This window comes from Malurus melanocephalus, unplaced genomic scaffold (genome assembly GCF_030028575.1).
Source record: "Malurus melanocephalus ecotype Western Australia unplaced genomic scaffold, MMel_1.1 scaffold_12, whole genome shotgun sequence".
Taxonomy (NCBI): Eukaryota; Metazoa; Chordata; class Aves; order Passeriformes; family Maluridae; genus Malurus; species Malurus melanocephalus.
Window position 1 is genome coordinate 4823209 of NW_026623244.1, and position 17691 is coordinate 4840899.

General features: G+C 50.2%; 2 protein-coding genes across 2 annotated transcripts; both read left to right on the top strand.

The window, feature by feature from the left end:
• The first annotated feature begins 245 nt into the window (after window positions 1–245).
• LOC130581204 (cytochrome P450 26C1) lies at window positions 246–9508 on the top strand. Its single transcript, XM_057379182.1, has 6 exons — window positions 246–437; window positions 513–737; window positions 867–1142; window positions 2722–2877; window positions 6239–6739; window positions 6995–9508. Exons 1-6 carry the CDS (start codon window positions 246–248, stop codon window positions 7355–7357), a joined length of 1713 nt encoding a protein of 570 aa, XP_057235165.1. The 3' UTR covers window positions 7358–9508.
• Window positions 9509–11032: 1524 nt separating this feature from the next.
• On the top strand, window positions 11033–15168 carry LOC130582489 (cytochrome P450 26A1). The gene is made up of 7 exons (XM_057381232.1): window positions 11033–11268; window positions 11457–11681; window positions 11773–12060; window positions 12182–12331; window positions 12668–12802; window positions 13018–13170; window positions 13383–15168. Exons 1-7 carry the CDS (start codon window positions 11080–11082, stop codon window positions 13722–13724), a joined length of 1482 nt encoding a protein of 493 aa, XP_057237215.1. The 5' UTR covers window positions 11033–11079; the 3' UTR covers window positions 13725–15168.
• Window positions 15169–17691: the final 2523 nt, after the last annotated feature.

A 17691-nucleotide genomic window follows, 5' to 3' on the forward strand; every position in this document is an offset into this window, starting at 1 on the left:
CAATCACCGCACTTGGCCGCGCTGCTTAAATATGCAGCGGATACGTCATCTCCGAAGGTGGATCGGGCGTAAGTGGCCAATATCTATATAAATGTGGCCGAGGGGCGAACCGGCAGCAGGAGGCGAGCGGGGCCGGGCGGGCAGCAGCCGGCAGGGCCCGCCGCGCAGCGCCCATAGCCGAATCGCGGGGCGCCGGCCCCCGTGCCTGACAGCCGCCGCCGCCCCGTCCCCGCCGCCGGAGGAGGATGCCGGCCGGGCTCTCCTGGCCTGAGGCGGCGGCGCTGGCGCTGCTGGTCCCGGCTCTGCTGGTCGTCCTGTGCCGGCACCTGTGGGCGCTGCGCTGGAGCCTCAGCCGGGACCGCGCCAGCGCCCTGCCCCTGCCCAAGGGCTCCATGGGCTGGCCATTCTTCGGGGAGACCCTACACTGGCTGCTCCAGGTGAGGCGCCGGGGGACGGGACGGGGTGGGAAGGGGCTGGCGGGAGCCACGGGCTGACCCACAGTTCGTCCCCAGGGCTCCCGCTTCCACAGTTCCCGGCGGGAGAGGTACGGAAACATCTTCAAGACCCACCTTCTGGGCCGGCCGGTGGTGCGGGTGACAGGCGCTGAGAACATCCGCAAGATCCTGCTGGGCGAGCACACTCTGGTCAGCGCACAGTGGCCTCAAAGCACCCACATCATCCTGGGCTCCCATACTCTGCTCAGCTCCATCGGTGACCTGCACCGCCAGCGCCGCAAGGTGAGCCTCGCAGCCACTCTGGCAGGGCACACGGCTCAGGCGGCACCTCTTGCCCAGGCCTGGGCCTCCGTGGCATGTGTGCTCCCCCTGCTTTAACTACCTGCCTCTCTTCCCCCCTTTTCCTCCTAGATCCTGGCCAGAGTCTTCAGCCGCACCGCCCTGGAGAGCTACCTGCCGCGGATCCAGAAGGTTGTGAGCTGGGAGCTGCRGGGCTGGTGCATGGAGCCAGGCTCCATCGCAGTTTATTCTTCCGCTAAAACCTTAACTTTCCGCATTGCAGCTCGGATTCTGCTGGGGCTCCGCCTGGAGGAAAAGCAGTTCAAGGAGCTGGCCAAAACTTTTGAACAGCTGGTGGAGAACCTCTTCTCCCTGCCCCTCAACATACCCTTCAGTGGGCTGCGCAAGGTACTGCCGCCTGCTMTGCTTCCTCTGCCTGGGGGCAGGGCCCGGGCCCTGGCAGCACAGACCCCCTGTCCCTAGGCCCACCAAGGGGCACTTCTGATGGGCCAGGACATCTGCAGCCTCCATTCTAGGTCTGAGGGTTTGGTATCTTACCTACCATTGCCATTTCCCCTTCTCTCTGCACTTCTCAACTGCTCCTGGTTGGCTTCCAGTGCCTCTGGACAGCGGCTCCAACTCACTGTACAGCACTGGGCTCCTCTTCTCCCTCATCCCATATGTTGTCTGTGGTGAGTCCATCATGTCTGCGCCTATCCCGTCTCATCCCACATGGACTCATGTCAGCTCATGGCAGAGAGGTCTGTGTCATACGCACAAAGACAGGTGGGCACAGCGCACCTCAGGTTAGCACCTCCTGTGCAGCTCAGGCAGGCTGAGGACTTARGACCCTCTTATGGTACTTGATCCAGCAGCACAGAGACAGCCCACAGAGAAGGACAGTCACCTCTTCCTCTTTCAACCTGCAGTTTCTTCCCTGCTGTTTTGTCCCTCTTTGCCTGTCTCTCCACACTCCTCTAGGTATAGGTCCTGTGTACTGTTCCTCTTCTCGCATTTCTCCCTCCTCTGGCTTCGGGTTCTCCACCCTTGCCATAGCTGAAGTCTCCTGTCCGCTTTAGCCAGGTCTTCCCTCATCTCTAATTTCCACTGTGAGCTCTCTTCCACTGGATCTACCCAGCCTGTCCCAGTTCTCCCTCAGCCTCCCTGCTACTCTTCATCAAAGCTCTTGTTTTCCCTGTCCAGTTTCCCTTTGCAGGTTGTTACCAGTGTGAGCTTTCACTGCTTCTGGCCTATCCATCCCTACCCTCTCTCAGGTCAGCCAAAGACTGACATATTCAACTTGCCTTGTCTCCTCACTCTCCACCCTGTTTACTTTGTCCAATCCTTCCCACCTCAAATCTAAGCCTTTGCATCTTCTTCCCAACATCTGGTTATGGCCATTTTAAATTTCAAATCTCTGGTCCTTCTGGCTTTTGCATTTTTGTAGAAAATCGAATATCCTGTGATTCCATCTGTCCCACTTTGCAAAGAGATTGCGGATCTTACATGAATGACTTGCTGAGATCTTACATGAATGTTTTGCTGCACTGGAGTGCAACACACTGAAGATGAGCTGGCTGTGATTAATGTGTCTTTATCCTCTATACCCTTGTAAAACCATTCGTCCCTTGCTGTCTGGACTCAGTTTTATTAAGTCACTTCTTCTTGATCCTTGCTTCTTTCGGACCTGACARCTGTGGGTTTGCTCAGTGCAGATGCCTCTGAACTTGGTAGCATGAGTTTACTGCTGTCTTTTCCTCCCAGAGAGTTTCTTGGGAATTGTTGCATTTGATTCACAACAGCAAGGCAACAGAATGTGCAGCATTTCCCCCCAAACTGCTGCCTCTTGCAAGGCTCTGGGGCTGGGCAACAGATTAAACAGTTCTTGCTGTTACAGGTCCTGGGATTGCTACACTTGGGTTCCCCAGTCTATCTGGAGAGGGGGCCAGTTCCTAAGGTTCTCCTGAACTGTATCTGCCTCTCGCAGGGAATCAAAGCACGGGACATGCTACATAAGTTTATGGAGAAGGCTATACAGGAAAAACTGCAGAGAAACAACCCAGAAGACCACAGCGATGCYCTGGATTTCATAATGAACAGTGCCAAGGAGCATGGCAAAGAATTCACCATGCAGGAGCTAAAGGTAAGGAGATCCTCTAGCTTGCAGTGCCCCTCCCAACTCAGTGACTGAGAGACGTGGACTGAGGGTCAGGAGGAGGCTTGAGTGGGCACTCACCACCAGCTGCTGTCTCCTGCCCTCCTCTTAGCAGCAGTGATGACACCAGCTTCTGCACAAAGCGAGGGAGACTCGGCACACTCATGCTCCTGTGGTCTTGTGTCTCTTTGCATTACAAGGCACACTTTTAAAAGGGATTAAATGCCCCTTCTACCTTTCATCTTCATGGCCATCAGCCTTCAGCCTGATGTAGGATGCTGGTAGGGTTTATGTGGCTGCGCTAAGGCTCTGCCCATCTGTTCAGTCTGTGACCTCCTGGACACTCTTKGAAACAGAGCTACTTGTGTGCTCCTCAAACAGAGCCCAGCACCCATCCCAGGGCAGGATGTGGATCATGTCAAAGGACTCCTCAGGGCTGTGAGTCCAGAAATCTCTGAGATGATATATCAGACTGGGTCTAGGGGTGGAACTATGGATTCTGGGTCATTCCCTATCACCTCCTCATTAGTCAGACCATGTAGCTTGTGGATTGCTATGATGGAATATGATGTATGGCTATGATTTAGGGATGAACCCAATAATTCTTACTGAGCCAAAACCACCAAGTGAATGTGAAGAGTATTTTGCMAAAGATCTTGGGAAAAAATTGTTCTTAGTACGGCATCATAGTTCCAGGTCACTAGGTATCAGTGAACAATAGATGACATTGCATTTATATAACAAGTTTTGAAAGAGTTTTGTGTGGGAACAGGAGCTCAATATAGTTTAAAATTATTTGGACATAGTTTAAAGGTACTTTTACTGTTCATTTAAGTATTTCAGAAAAATTATCCAAATACTAATGTTTTATAATGTTTTATCATAATGTTTTATTATATATAATGTTTTATTGTAAGTATTTTTAAAAATTAATTGACAGATTCAAAATGTGATTGATTAAGAATAATTAATTTCCTTTAGTATTCACATGAATATAATGCAAGAATAATGTCATAATCTCTCATCATGTCCCTGGCTCTGACCACAAATGGAATAAGGGGAGATTAAATATAACATGGAGTGAGTGACATGGCAGCAACCTTGGGCCAACTGATTCAAATCATAACATATTCATTCATGTATTCATATGCTGTTCTCTACCTTTATGTTTAGAAAATTTCAGTATTTAACAGAATTACTTGTAAACTGAATTGCCTATGCTTGCAATTATGGCAATATTCGCCACCCTCATAAAACGGTAGTAGAGCTCTTGTTTAAKGAAGTAGTGTAATTGGACAAAATGTTCAGAGTTGTGGATATATCTGTCTWTGAGAGACCCTCCAGACACTAGCACATACTAGTTAATAATCTGCTTTTTGTTCAAATTATCTGGAAAGACAATTTTCCCCGAATTTTTCCAAAATACACTGATTTGTACTGCTACCATGAACTCACCAGGACCTTGAAATATAAAGGTCATAAAAAAGATACTGCTTTGCCAACCGTACTGTTTTAAAATATTTAAAACCTTTGAAGACTAAAAAAAATAAAAACCCATCCTACATAATAATGCTGTCATGGGTTGGATGTAATGCTGCCTGTTCTGCCTCACAGGACAAGGGAACTGGGCTGTAGCACAGGGACAGTACTGGTGGAGTTTTGGAATATGCTGCCTTCCAGTCACTGGTTCTGTTGGCCTCATAGAAACAGGGTGGGAAAGTTGTGACAGCAGCTGTGACACAACTTCTGCAGCAGCACTGTCAGAGGTTGAAGCAAAGAGCATAAGGACTGTTATTTCAAATCTAAGAGCTTGCCCTAAATTCCTTGCATGCTACTGAAATGTCTTGGGGTTTAAGTGCATGTGGTGGAACTGAGAAGTTTCTTTTCATCTGGATCTGCTACCTTGTGAATGCAAAAATTCCTGCTAATGCCTGCAGGAGGTGTGATAGGGGTTGACAGGGATCTGTTGTTCCAGGGGTTTTATTTCAACTGAAAGATGCCCTTGAGAGCTGCACTTTGGCAAAAGCATTTAGTCCAGCCAATATGGGGCACTGGAGATGGTAGCAAAGAGTAATCCTTGTTACATTATCCTTGACTTTATCAGACTTTAATCCAAGTGTCTTTGGTCTTCAAGTGTTCTTGTCTGTGTTTGTGGCTTCATGGTTATGTCAGAACAATTTAAAGCCCAGACACAGTCATGTGAAAGGAAACTGCTCTGTGTCCCTGAGGGATTTTGCTCCCCTTTGCCCCTGGGCTGGAGCAATTAGTGCTCTGTAGTAACAGTCAGGTCCCAGCCCTCCCAGGGGACTGCTCGTGGTACTCATCCCTTCAGCTACTCCATGGCATTTGTCTCTGGCCTCAGCACTCCCAGCCCTGCACTATGGAGCCACTGGCATMTTCAGATGGTGATGTAGGTTTGAGCATTACACTTGCTGTCAGAGATGTGACATGCCCTAAGCCAGCTCTGGGTAACCCTTAACTTTGGGAAAATTATTTGCAAAAGTTGATCAGAGGGTGCTGCACACAGCCCAYGGCAATGTGGCATGTGCTGTGCCATATAGACCTTGCAGACAGTCCCACAAAGGCTGGGAGGCTTCAAGGGAACCCCTGAACTTGGACAAGGCACATATTACAGATTTGACTGTGCAGTGCTCCATTTATATCTGAGCTGGTTAACTTCCTGACTTACTATGGATACATCTGCTGTGGAGCTGTTGGGAACACTGCTGTGCTTCCAACTGTAAAACTTGAAAAGCGAACAAGTCCTTTGCCTGGTGTGTGCTCCCTGCTGGCTGCAGCACTTCCCAGGCTATCTAGCAGAGAGGCCTTTAATGCTTTTGACTTTTGGCTTGAGTCCCCTCCCAGATAAGAGCAATCATAACTGGAGACGAATCAAATGTAACCCATTTTAGCTGCCAGCACATCTAGATTTTGTGCACAAACACACCCATATCCACTGTCTGGGCAGAAAAGTAAAAGCTGGGTACAAAGGGGAATTGGCARATGAGGATAAAAAGCCTGAAATGGATTTCACTCAATGTGCTATAATGCATGTTGAAGTGCTGCTTTAAAATTGGTAAAGCTTGTGAGGAAAGCTCAGAGGAGCTGGATTGGAGGTGATAAGTATTCATCCCAGCTGTGGTTCCACATCAGTCACTTGGCAAATGGATGTCCAGTTAATACAGAAATACTTTGGTCCCTGCCAACCCAGGATGAGTGCAGGATTGTGGAGAGCAGAGTCGGGGCCAGGGCCCTCTGCACAAGGGCAAAACCTGCAAAAGGTGAGAACAGTTTGAAACACAATACTTTAAAATGTTATTCAAACTTGTCATTTTCATTCCTCTCCCAGGAATCAGCAATTGAGCTCATATTTGCTGCTTTTTTCACCACGGCTAGTGCTAGCACCTCTCTGATCCTCCTGCTACTGAAGCAYCCCTCAGTGATTGAAAAAATAAGGCAGGAGCTGATGTCCCATGAGTTGTACCAGCAGTGTAAGTGCTGCCCTGCAGGACCCTGCCTGGACACCCTGAGCATCCAGAGCAGGGACAGAGAGAAACCAYTTTTCCACTCTGTGGCCAAAGACGTTCACAAGGACCAGAGCCAGCCCGCAGTGGAGGAAGATTCCCTCGAGCCCAGTGCCCTGCTGGAACCCACTGTGGCCCCGAGCAGCCCCTGCACTGGCCTCCAGCTCCCAGCACCATCAGGGCAAAGCTGTCACTGYGCCTCAGACATCAGCCTGGAGAAGCTGAGCCGCCTGCGCTACCTGGACTGCGTGATTAAGGAGGTGCTGCGGGTGCTGCCCCCAGTCTCCGGAGGCTACAGGACGGCACTGCAGACTTTTGAGCTTGATGTAAGTGCCTTGCACTCTGACAGGCTGCTAGAGAGCTGCAGCCTGCCGCTGTCCTGCACAGTGGTGGTGCTTGGCAGTGTAGCTCGAGGGCAAGTGTCACCTAGCAACCTCTATGGGTCCCACTTGGGCTGGGGAGAAAAGGAGCTGCAAAGCAGGTGGGCAGTGTGCTGGAGCTGTCTCCAGGCACCCTCTGCTCACCCTCCAGTAGCACAGGTATGTAACACTCCTCTCCTGCCTCTTTTCTCCTCTTGCCAGGGCTACCAGATCCCCAAAGGCTGGAGCGTCATGTACAGCATCCGTGACACACATGAGACAGCTGCTGTCTACCAGACCTCCCCCAGCAGCTTTGACCCAGACCGCTTCAGTGCCGGCCGGCCGGAGGCTGCGGGCCGGTTCCACTACATCCCCTTTGGCGGTGGAGCACGGAGCTGCATTGGGAAGGAGCTGGCACAGGCCATCCTCAAGCTGCTGGCCATTGAGCTGGTCAGCACGGCCCGCTGGGAGCTGGCCACCCCTGGCTACCCCAGCATGCAGACCGTGCCCATTGTGCACCCTGTCGATGATGGGCTGCAGCTCTACTTCCACCCCCTGCAGCCCAGCCATGGCCGTGAGGCCTGAGCCAGGGGTATGTTGTTCCCTCAGCCCTGGAGCTGATGCCCCTCCACAGCTGCCGGGAGCAGGTCTCTGCTGCCCCAGGCTGGGTAAGCTACTGGGTCACAACAAAACCCTAAAGGTCTTTCTGTTTTTCCCCTCCTGGTGTGTGGGCTGGTAGCGTGTGCAGGGTACAGCAGTAGKGTGTGTTGCAGAGCCCCACTCCTGTGCACTGGGGTGAACCTCAGCCCCAGCCTGGGGGCAAAACCCACTGAAACTGCTGGCAGGGTGTAAATATCCCAGCTACCAGGGATGGGGAGCAAAACTCCCAGACCCACAGTAAGGCTCCCAGGGCTATCTCCTGTAGGTGTGTTATAGGAGAGGCAGGAGGAACATCCTGCACGCTGTAGCTTTTTAGATGCAAAAAGAGRGAAGATGGGAGACTCTGCAGGAAAACACAAGCCACACTGCCCAATCCACGGCATCAACTCTAGCTAGAATAATAGGGTGTAAAGTGGTTTTTATTGTAAATATTTAATCTCATTCATGCACTTCCCATTAGAGCTGGCACAAAGAGAGTATCTCATTCAGTCAGTAGTAGTAGCTGTGTATGTTGTGCTTGAGCACTGTGCTGCTGCTTGGGCTCTGCCACAGAGCCCGCTCTGGGTTCCCTGCAGGTTATGCTACCCAGCCACAGCTTGTCCACAGGATTGGACTGAAGCAGGGGAGGGGGCTTTGGAGAGCAAATGTCTAGAAAAYTGACATTTCTGAATATGTCTGATTTGTTGTAGAAAGTCCCTTGTTCCTGATGATGCTGTTCACATTGCAGAGGGGACATTTGCAGTGACAAAGGCCCCATGGTAGCTGGCTGGCTGGCAAGACTGTGTCACTTCTGTCAGCCCAGCTCTGCCAGGGAAAGAGCCAATCAGGACTGCAGTTCCACGGGCCCATCTGGGGGTGGTACCTGAGGCTAAGCTTCRGGCACCTTTTTAGGTGGCTTTTGAGTACTCCCACAGGGTATTTCTCTCCCAAGTAAAATAAAATTGAGTCCTGTTGTTTGTGTACCTGTTTGTGTACCTCTGAGAACAGAGCTGAGTCTAGGTCCTTGATCCACAACGTGTTTATAAGTTTATTTCARCTTCACTTCTACTCCCCACTGTCATGCATCCTGTGTGAATGYAGTGGGAAAATAATGCTCATTTCTCCAGAACCATGCCTGGTGGTGGAGTGTGTTCTGTGTGAAGAACCAACTTGACCTGTGAGGGCCAAAACATGGCATGAAGACAGTGTCTCTTTGAAAAGGCTCTGGGGAGCTCTCCGATCTCCTGAAACTCTGTCATCATCCTGCTTCAGTGCTACAGATGACCTTGCCCTGGCCAATCCCCCTCGCCTGTCCGTGCTGGGACACTGCAGCAGGGCATGTGCCAGGTTAGCTGTCTGAGGGCTGTGCAGTGACCACCACGCTACCTCGGGCAGAAACCTGGCTCCCAAACGTGACAGGTCAAATCTGGAAGAGGTTGAATTGCAGGTCTGAGTTAAGTGCTATTGGCAAGTCGACCCTGTAGTGAACCAGAGCCTCTGGCCCTCCTGACCTTGTCCTGAAAGGTGAATCTTTTTGCCTATCAGAGGTGAAATCAGTAGATGGTGGCTGCAAGTGGCAATGACTAAGTTTAATTAGCAAGAGCTACTGGCTGGCTGAGACCGCAGGCGATTCAGGGTCCCACCACCGGCAGGGCTTGGGCAGGGCTGGGCCTGCAGCATCTAGCACCCGCTGCTGCTCCAGCAGCGCACTTAAAAATTACCCTGAGCGCTAACGAGCACGCTGAAAAATGTAACATGAATCTAGTTTAAAAAAAAAAAAAGTCTTGAAACTGATTTTGTTTGCAGATAAACACGAGCATTTACAAATGAAGTGTAATAATTGTTACTTGTAATCAAAGTTTGTTCATATTAGGCTGTTAATTTCTTGACCCCCTTCCAAGATGTTTTTAATTATCCCTTTCACTCTTTACCATTTGATTCTTTTCAAGCCGATGGCTGGGGAATACACAGCTGGGGAGATAATAAAGCCTTCCTGTGGCAATTATCGGTGCTCAGGCCACCGTATCTCGTTATTTTGATAGACAGTGAACTTGGCGCGGTTGCCGGCCGGGTTCACGCAGATGTCACGGTCCGTGTTGTAGGTCACAAGCAGGTCAGCGCCCGGCAAGGGGAGAGCGCCGGGTCAGGGCGCGGCCGCCGCTCCCGGCCAGCGCCGGCCGGGCCCCGCAGAGCCGCCCGGGCCCGCGGCGAACCCCGAGGGGCTATGGCTTCCCGGGCCGGGGGAGTACCCTCAAGGGGGGGTCCCTCCTGGGCAGGAGGCTGCGGAGGCGGGCAGCAAGGCTCCAGCAAGGCATCGTAAGAGGAGGGCGGGTCTCGTATGATGCGTTGATTGTTAGAAAAATAATAATTAAAAGTGACATTTCCCTCACCCCTAYACAAACACACACACAAAACTTCCAGCGTTTATTGACCCTGTCTGAGAACAAGAAAGCAAAAGTAACAGGGAGAGAAGAGATAAAARCTCCGAAAAAAAAAAGTGTGTTGGGAGCAGCCGTGACCGGCGGAGAGCTCCACGGCCCCGCGGCCGCGGTCCGCGCCGGGCGCCCCTTCCCCAGCAGCCGGCGGCTCCTGCGCCGGGACCCAGCGGCAGCCGCAGCCCTCCCGCAGCCCCGCTCCCGCCGCGCTCCTCCTGCCCGGGGAGAGCAGCGCCAGTGCCCGCCCGCCGGCGCCGGCACGGAGCCCCTCTGCGCCGCGGCTGCAGGCGGYGAGCCCGGCCCTGCCGAGCGCCTCTTCCCGACCGCGGCAGCCCCGACGGGATGCCGGAGAGCCTCAGGCGAGGGTGGGCAGTGGATCTCGGGGAGAGGAGCTGGGCACGGCGGGTGTGGTGTTTACTTTCCGCGCTCACCTCCTTTCCCCTTGGTGACCCGTGCTTGAACCTGCTTCGGGAGGCTGAGACGGACYGCTGCCGGCGGCTCCTTCCTCCGCGGCCGGCAGAAATACAAGTCGTGCCTTTCGAGGTGAACCAGGGGACARCGGAGGCTCCTCTGCCGATACGCCGGCACATCTGCGGCTCTGCTCAGGGGGTCTCCGGGCTGCCCCAGCACGGGGTACCGTCGGCTCCGGCCGCGCCGCGGGCCCGGTCCGGCGTGGGTCTGGCCGCTCCCTCGCCRTTCCCAGCCGGCGACGGCGGCGGGCGGGCGAAGGAGCTCCGCAGAGCGCATCGGCGCCGGCCGGCAGCGCTCCGGGGTAGGTGTCTCTGGGCGGCCGGGCCGCCGGGTGCCTGCGCGGGAGTTTCTCGGTGTAGCCGCTGGTCTCTTAACGAGCATTGGCGATAAATCCGAGGAGGAGGAGGCGGCAGCGGCCGACCACCGGCTGTCAGCTGTCGGCGGCGTTCCGCAGCCCACTCGCCGAACGCGGTACAGGGTCAGCGAGCCCGGAGCCGCTGCCGCCGCCCCCGACAGCACCTTTCCTTCCCCGGCAGCGGTCTGTGGGGAGTAGGATGCACTACGCAAAGCAAATAGTTAAAGATTTCGGGGGGAGGAGTCAGGCAGCAATCCGCAATTAAAGATGAACTTTGGGTGAACTAATTTATCGGACCAAGGTAGGGGTGGGCAGCAACCTGGGAAGGGTATAAAAGGCGGCCCGCGGCGAGCCCGGCCCGCGCACTCAGAGCTCCCGGGGGGCCGGGCGGGAGTCGCTCCCCAGTCATGGGCTTCTCCGCCCTAGTCGCCAGCACCCTGTGCACCTTCCTCCTGCCCCTGCTGCTCTTTCTGGCCGCCGTCAAGCTCTGGGACCTGTACTGCGTGAGCAGCCGCGACCCCAGCTGCCCGCTCCCACTGCCCCCGGGCACCATGGGGCTCCCCTTCTTCGGGGAGACGCTGCAGCTGGTGCTGCAGGTAAGGCGAGGCGATGGCGCGGGGAGCGGAGAGGCGCCCCGGCTGCTCCTCTGGCTGCAGGGGAGGGAGATGAGCGGCAACTTTGACAGGCTCCCGTGCCCAGGTGGGAAAGAGCTGCTCTCCCTGCCTCTTCCTCTTATCATTTCTAAAATTAATTTATTATTTTCCCTCTCTCATCCTCTGTCTAGAGGCGGAAATTCCTGCAGATGAAACGCAGGAAATACGGCTTCATCTACAAGACTCACCTCTTCGGGCGGCCCACGGTACGGGTGATGGGCGCCGAGAACGTGCGGCACATCCTGCTGGGCGAGCACCGGCTCGTGTCCGTGCAGTGGCCCGCCTCGGTGCGGACCATCCTGGGCTCGGGCTGCCTCTCCAACCTCCACAACGGGCAGCACAAGCACCGCAAAAAGGTACGGCCCGGCGGCGGGCGAGGAGCGGGCGCGGTCGCCCCGGGCGCGGCGGCTGAGCCCGTGTCGCATTGCTCCTCGTCCCCCCGGGCAGGTGATCATGCGCGCCTTCTCCCGGGACGCCCTGCAGCACTACGTGCCCGTCATCCAGGAGGAGGTGAGCGCCTGCCTGGCGCGGTGGCTGGGCGCTGCCGGGCCCTGCCTGCTCGTGTACCCCGAGGTGAAGCGCCTCATGTTTCGCATCGCTATGAGAATCCTGCTGGGCTTCCAGCCCCGCCAGGCCAGCCCCGACGGCGAGCAGCAGCTGGTGGAGGCCTTCGAGGAGATGATCCGCAACCTCTTCTCCCTGCCCATCGATGTGCCGTTCAGCGGCCTCTACCGGGTAAGGCTCACGGCGGGCCAGGAGGAGAGCGGTGCCCGTGCGGCCAGGGCAGGGGGGAATCGGCGGGGAGGGATGGCGGTACAGCCTAACACCCACATTGCTCTCTCTGCTGCTCGGTCAGGGCTTGCGGGCACGCAACATCATCCATGCCAAGATCGAGGAGAATATCCGTGCCAAGATGGCCCGCAAGGAGCCTGAGGGCGGCTACAAGGACGCGCTGCAGCTGCTGATGGAACACACACAGGGTAACGGGGAACAGCTCAACATGCAGGTAAGGTTCCTCACTGCTGGATTCATGCCTTTCCCCCAGTCCCTCTGAGAGCATCMCACTTACCTTGTGGGGACAAAAGGAGAAAGCAGGAGGTTCTCTCTCTGTCCTCATGAAATAACCAGCTTGTGTTGAGCATTGGGGTGCAAAGGCTGCAGTCAGGCTGTTGGATGTGGAGACATGTCCACAGGGAGCATAAGCTCCACTGACCACCCACATCCTGGCCCCTGGGTATCTGCTCCAGTTTGGGAACAATGTACAGCATTGCATGGTAGAATGGGCCTGGTAGAGATGCTGTGGTCAAGGCCTCGCTGATCCCTCTTCTATCCTTTGTATAAGGAGCTAAAGGAGTCTGCCACAGAGCTGCTGTTCGGGGGCCATGAAACCACTGCCAGTGCTGCCACATCGCTGATTGCCTTCCTAGGCCTCCACCATGAAGTCCTGCAGAAAGTGAGGAAAGAACTGCAGGTGAAGGTGTGTGTCGTCCCCAGAGCCATTCCAMAGGAGGGGGCAGTGGGAGGAAGGTACCTCCAGGACAAGTATCCCAGACAGAGCTCTCTTTGACCCCGGTGGTGCCCTACTTTTAGGGGTGGCAGGAAAATACCGCTTTTTGAGGGGCAGCTGCTTTGCAGTGCCAGGAGCCCTGGCTGTTTTCTTCATGAATATCATGGCAGCATTTTCCTTTCTAGGGGTTACTGTGCAGTACCAACCAAGAGAAGCAGCTGGACATGGAGATCTTGGAGCAGCTGAAGTACACAGGCTGTGTCATCAAAGAGACCCTCAGACTGAGCCCGCCTGTTCCTGGAGGATTTCGAATAGCACTCAAAACCCTTGAGCTAAACGTAAGTGAGGCTTGGGCACARCTCCTCAGAGCAGCTGTGAAGTATTGTGTGTTCATGTAACCTGTCTGCCTTACAGTGACCTGCAGGAAGCCAGGAGGGGAGGTGGGGTGCACTGATGTGTGCACTGGGGTGCACTGATGTGTCCTGTGCTGTCACTTCACATTATTTAGCACAGCAAGGTGCTCCATGTCTCCTTTCTCTTCTTTTTACAGGGTTACCAGATCCCTAAAGGTTGGAATGTTATTTACAGCATCTGTGATACACACGATGTGGCAGATCTCTTTACCAACAAAGAAGAATTTAACCCAGATCGCTTCATGTCTCCATCTCCAGAGGATTCCTCTAGGTTCAGTTTCATTCCTTTTGGTGGGGGCTTGAGGAGCTGCGTGGGCAAAGAGTTTGCAAAAGTCCTTCTAAAAATATTTACAGTGGAGTTGGCTCGGAGCTGTGACTGGCAGCTGCTGAATGGACCTCCTACAATGAAAACGGGGCCCATAGTGTACCCTGTGGACAACCTGCCTACCAAATTCATAGGTTTCAGCGGCCAAATCTGAGAGCTCAACACTCACCTCTGACTGGATTCTGATATAGCATTTAATATGTACATAGTAACTTTTTATAGTAACAAAGGCCTTTAAATATTTAAAACTTGTAAATGTACAATAGTTATTTATGTCTTCTAAATATTTCAAGAGGCTATGATATTTTCCCCCCCAAGCACTACAATTATGAGTCTCTGATTCATAATTAGATAATATTATTTCTATAGAAATAAGTTTTCCCCTATTTAAAAATATCATTGAAAGCTGGCCAGCATTTGAAGACATTTCAGGATGGTGTATGTATTAATAAATATTTGAAAAGCATTCAAAAAAATGGTAACTAGCTATTCATCCAAATTACCTGAAATGGTTATTTTTTGAGAATGTTTTCAGTATTATTTGTGTCTAGATTGTATGTTTAATGTGTGAATTTTAAGTTTGATAATAAAATTTATTTTTTAAGATCCTTTGTACGAAGATCTGTGTGCATGCTAGAAAGTAACTTAATGAATGTGGCTCTAGGGTTTGGACGTAAAGTCAGATCTGCTTTTGTGAATGAGGTATTTGCTATTTCTATGTTCATAACCCTCTCCTGCCTCCCTCCCTTCACRTGTGGTTCTTGCTTGTGAATAGGTGATTGTTTTAAGCTTTGACTTGTAAGTGCAAGAACAGTGCACAGCCACAGGCTTGCTGAAATCTGCACGGAGTGATAGCAAGTGCTACAGGTCTCCTTATCAAGTACATAATTCTGAGCTGCAGTCAATAAGTAAAAAAAAGCAGAATAGTGTCATATAAGTCTTTCTCTGGAGATGGTTGAGGGAAAAAAATTCCATAAATGTCCTCTCCTGCCATATTACTGCTGACCCGTGTAAACAGACCACTGGCTCTCGTTCTGTGTTGAGCCTGCTGGCCATGAATMTTTACTTGCGACAGTGTCTCTTATCAGCTGGCAGAGCAAATAAAATCTGCTGATTTCTTCTTGAAATGCAACAGCTCTGACTAGGTCAGAGATAGAGCATGCATTTGGTTTAAAAACTCCTTTCCTGGAATTCAGCAAAGTGAAAACTAAAAGGCAGGCACTAATGTGAATTGATTAACAGAGAATCAACTGTTGAGATGCAATTCCCCAGGGGTGTGTAAGCAGGGCAGATAAAATGCCCTAGGCATGACCCCTATTTTGGCTTAACCATAAGGGGTTTTGTGCCCACCCCCGCTTACTACACCTATTAGTCTTCCCTCAAAAGTCAAACAACATAGGCTGGCTCTATAAACATCTACAAAGTAAACCAATGCAATTACCAGTGCCATGAACACTTATAGCACCGTATAGAATAAATGAATTTTTTGTTTGCCTCTGGAAAGCAGTGACTTTTTCATTATGTTCTCCCAAGATCAAAATTAAGGATAGAGTTAAGTTGCCCAAAATAGCTGCAGGTGCTTAATAGCTTCTGTGAGGTTTGGAGTTCTTTTTTTTTTTTTTTTTAAAGGGGTGTTTCTATAACACATACTATGTGTTTCCAGCTAACATTTTAAACATGGAAGCTTCTAGCATATGGCCTTAGATACAACTTACCTATCAGCATAACTAACAAGAATTTTTCATATTCAATTTTTTGGTAGCCTTAAAATACAAAATATATTCTTTTTGGAYTGCACCTGAGTCCTCTTGGCAATGTTTAAAATCTTAAATATTTTTTACCGTGCAAACCTGTTGCACCATTATGTTTCTCAGGGATTTGATGAATAACCCCAGTTTAAGACCTCTTTATTACCCCTTTATTATTCCCCTTTATACAGTAGTGGAAAATTGCAAACGTTGATCCTGATTTAGAGGTGATCTGGAGTCTGGAGAACAGCAAGACTCTTGTCTTGTTATTCTTTACTAACATTTTCTTCTGTAGCGTTACAACATTCTTTAAATCCAAATAGGTGTTGGTATTCTTTAAATGTTTCATTTGGTTTTAATTAAAGTCTTTTATATGTGGGAACTTCTTTGCATGATCTTCATATTATTTCAGTTTATATTTTAATTTTATAAAGAATGGGAACCTAAGTGCTGTCTGAAGAATACAAACACTTTCACAGTGTAAGTCTAAGGTCATACACACAAGTCTTTCATTTTTGGTTTTGAGTAAAGTTTGCATGGCTTTTATGTTTGAAGAASAAAAAAATCATATACTTAATTTGATTTTGTCTGGACATCTGGGGGCACATCCTCAGCCGTTGTAAATCATGACAACATAACCTATGTTAGGTACTGCCCCTGTAATAATTTATCTCWGTGGTTAAGCGGTCTGTCACCGCTGTGCAATTTAGGCATCCTGGAGCTAGTTTTAAACAAGCTATCTCAAGGAATGGTAGCAGTGGAGCTACAGTAAAACGGAGCTCAGTGTGGGTTAATTGCTAAAATATTTGCCCAACTTCTTGAGCAGGTTTTACAACCCCGGCTAATCTCCTCTATGCAGCTGTATTTTGACAGCTTAGATGCTGGCTGYAGACCAGTTTCAGGTGAGCTCTGGTATGAGCGCAGCTTTGCCTGCTCAGCAGAGGCTGGAATGGGCACATGCTGAGCCTGTGGTTGCTTTTTAGGTGCTGCCTGTCTGCTGCACCCTGAACACCATCCCTCCTTGTTATGCTGGGTCCAGGAACTGATTTTGCTGAAAAATTACCTATAAAAAACCTAATTGCTTTCCAGGCAGTCCAGGTCCTCATTCCAGCTCCCCACACGAGCATAGTTTGTGCTGGGGTGCTGCACGGAGACAGGAGGTAGGATATTTCATATTCCTCCTCTCGGTTAACCAGCTATTTAAAAGAAAAATATTTGACCAGGTCTCTCTTCAAAAAATCACACACAATTTAGAAGGTGCTGTGATTTGGTCCTGGAGTAAAAAGCCATGATTTATATGTAGCCTGTTGGTTCATCCCTGAGGGTAAGGTTAACTATTAGAACCCACACTTCTAAAACCACGTGAGTAACAGCTCCTGCCAGCCAGCAGCATCTCTGGAGCTGAGAATTTCTGAAGTATCTATTCAGTGCTAAATGTGTTGTTCTTAACAACAGTTATACCAATTCTTGAAGAGAAAGGACATTAAAGGATTACCTTGRTGTAAATGGACATTGATGAATCAATACCAGATTGAAAGGTAACAATATTTCCAGATAGGGTCTGAACAGGTTAAAGTGAATTTTGGTAATGGTTATATTAGTAAGAAAAAAAAGTGCTGAAGAACCTTGGGAATGATTAAAGTAACTTGATCAGATTTATTTATTTTGCCCTTGTAAAACAAAGACATRTTATTTGTGTGTTGTTCTCAGAAGTTGAGCTGGGAAAGATTTTCTTCCGTTTTGGTTCATAGAAGCACCTATTCCAGGGAAAACATAATTTGAAGCATTGTATGCTTAAGGTTTTGAACTTAGTTTCTGACATTTTATTTTATTTTATGTTTTTGCTTTCATTACAGGAGTYTTTTCCTGGACCTTGCAAGATGAGAGGCTGACAAAAAGATTTTCCTTCTTTCTACCCCATTTCAATCTATTGTATATTTTTTTAATTTAATTCTGTTCAGTGATTTAGAATAAGCTTTGGAGGGGTACCAAGAAAAATACTTTGTAATATGTAAAATACTTAATCTTTGACTTTCAGGTGKTAGTTTCCTAAGTGCTGTAGGAAGTTTTTTTAAATGGTTTTACAAATCTGCATCTAGCCATCTTTGAGAACTGCTGTGTTYTGTTAACTATACACATCTGCAGAGGTTTTCAGGGTGGATGCTGATGAAATAATTTGCCCCAGTCTTTTAAAAACTAATTTGCATAAAATTAGAATCTGGATCCAACTTTCTATTTCTTTTGTTTTCAATCATTGGAATTGATTTTATGAGGTATAAATTCTGAAAAATTACCAGCTGTCTGAAAGGGAGCTGCACTGCTTAGACTCCCTGAAAATCCAACTACTTTTGATATAAACACAAATGAAATAGC